General features: G+C 50.6%; 1 protein-coding gene across 1 annotated transcript in view; it reads right to left on the bottom strand.

The window, feature by feature from the left end:
* lamb2l (laminin, beta 2-like) overlaps positions 1 to 2500 on the bottom strand; it is a gene marked incomplete at its 3' end in the record, with an annotated part of 40559 nt that overhangs the window by 14204 nt on the left and 23855 nt on the right. The window contains 1 exon segment of the mRNA XM_030352522.1: positions 1264 to 1404. Coding sequence (XP_030208382.1) covers positions 1264 to 1404 — 141 coding nt within the window.

Raw genomic sequence — 2500 nt, 5'->3', positions numbered from 1 at the left:
ATTATGCTGCTCTTACCGTCTGCTGCACTACACTCATTACCACTCTTCCTTTTACCGACTGCTGCATTACACTCATTACCACTCTTCCTCTTACCGACTGCTGCATTACACTCATTACCACTCTTCCTCTTACCGACTGCTGCACTACACTCATTACCACTCTTCCTCTTACCGACTGCTGCATTACACTCATTACCACTCTTCCTCTTACCGACTGCTGCATTACACTCATTACCACTCTTCCTCTTACCGACTGCTGCATTACACTCATTACCATTCTTCCTCTTACCGTCTGCTGCATTACACTCATTACCACTCTTCCTCTTACTGTCTGCTGCACTGCATTCATTACCACTCTTCCTCTTACCGTCTGCTGCACTGCATTCATTACCACTCTTCCTCTTACCGTCTGCTGCACTACACTCATTACCACTCTTCCTTTTACCGACTGCTGCATTATACTCATTACCATTCTTCCTCTTACCGTCTGCTGCATTACACTCATTACCACTCTTCCTCTTACCGTCTGCTGCATTACACTCATTACCACTCTTCCTCTTACCGACTGCTGCATTACACTCATTACCACTCTTCCTCTTACCGTCTGCTGCACTGCATTCATTACCACTCTTCCTCTTACCGTCTGCTGCACTACAATCTTCCTCTTACTGTCTGCTGCATTATACTCATTACCACTCTTCCTCTTACCGTCTGCTGCATTACACTCATTACCACTCTTCCTCTTACCGTCTGCAGCATTACACTCATTACCACTCTTCCTCTTACCGTCTGCAGCATTATACTCATAACCACTCTTCCTCTTACCGTCTGCTGCACTACACTCATTACCACCCTTCCTCTTACTGTCTGCTGCACTATACTCCATAGCACTCTTCCTCTTACCATCTGCGGCACTACACTCTTCCTCTTGGCGTCTGCTGCACTACATTCATTACCACTCTTCCTCTTACCGTCTGCTGCACTACACTCATTACCACTCTTCCTCTTACCGTCTGCTGCACTACACTCTTCCTCTTACCGTCTGCTGCACTACACTCTTCCTCTTACCGTCTGCTGCACTACATTCATTACCACTCTTCCTCTTACCGTCTGCTGCACTACATTCATTACCACTCTTCCTCTTACCGTCTGCTGCACTACATTCATTACCACTCTTCCTCTTACCGTCTGCTGCACTACATTCATTACCACTCTTCCTCTTACCGTCTGCTGCACTACACTCATTACCGCCCTTCCTCTTACCGTCTGCTGCAGCTGGCGGATGCGCCTCAGCGCTGCCCTCTGCTGCTTGGCGGTGGCCATGCGGCGGTGGCGGCGGTGGCGCTGCAGCTGGTTGTTGAGATGCTCCACGCAGTCCACCTCCGCCTGGGGCCTCGCCTTACCCTGGAGGAGGAGGGGGGGAGGCGGGGGAGGGGGAGGAGGGGAGGGGGAGGAGGGGGGAGGAGATAGTGTCAGTGTGTGTGCGTGTGCCTGTGTGTGTGTGTGTGTGTGTGTGTGTGTGTGTTTGTGTGTGTGTGTGTGTGTGTGTGTTTGTGTGTGTACGTGTGCGTGTGTGTGAGTGTGTGTGACTGTGTGTGCAGCGCTAACTCCTAGTGACAGGCTGGTATCTTTGTTTCATGGGTGGCTTCCTGTCTAAACACAGTGCCTTGACAATAGCTCTGTGTTCTCTATGTTCTCCTCGTTCGGTGTTCTTTATTCTCTGTGTTCTCCTAGTTCTGTTTTCTCTGTGTTCTCTGTGTTCTGTGTTCTATGTGTTCTGTGTTCTCTGTGTCTCTGTAGTCTCTTCATCCTCCTCTTCCTCATCTGTCAATCGTTATTTCTTCCTTTCTTTGCCTTGCCTGAAGGAGTCGTCGGAATTGTAGTTTTGATATCGATCCTGCTGGCCTACAAAAACCCACCTTGAGGATGGGCTTTTACCCTTCCGAGCACGCACTACCTCCTCTCTGGCCCCGCCCCCACGGCCTTGCTTAAACAATAACATGGGTGATCCAATCAGCTCTAAGAACGCTCAACCACACCTGGCGTAACCCTGATCAAACAGATCTCACTTCCCCATTCAATACGTGATTGAACCTGCACATCACGTAAACGGTAAACGCACTGCATTTATACAGCGCTTTTCAAACCAGCGACCACCCAAAGCGCTTTCCAATATCGCCTCACATTCAGCCATTCATGCACACATCCACACACTGACGGCGGAGTCAACCACACAAGGTGACAGCCAGCTCGTCAGGAGCAGTCAGGGTGAGGCGTCTCGCTCAGGGGCAGCGCGACACTCAGCTAGGAGGAGCCGGGGATCGAACCAGCAACCTTTCCGTTACCAGCCAACCCGCTCTACCTCCTGAGTCACATGCCGCCATGCCAGCGGGCGGACCAGATTTGCTGCTGGTCTTGACCCGCAACTCCTACGTGCCACGAAAGGATGGAGAAGAAGAAGAAGAAGAGGAGGAAGAAGAAGAAGAAGAGGAAGAAGAAG

This window comes from Gadus morhua, chromosome 1, assembly GCF_902167405.1.
Source record: "Gadus morhua chromosome 1, gadMor3.0, whole genome shotgun sequence".
Taxonomy (NCBI): domain Eukaryota; kingdom Metazoa; phylum Chordata; class Actinopteri; order Gadiformes; family Gadidae; genus Gadus; species Gadus morhua.
Note: the sequence above shows the minus strand (reverse complement) of the source record. Positions and strands in the feature narration are given on the sequence as shown.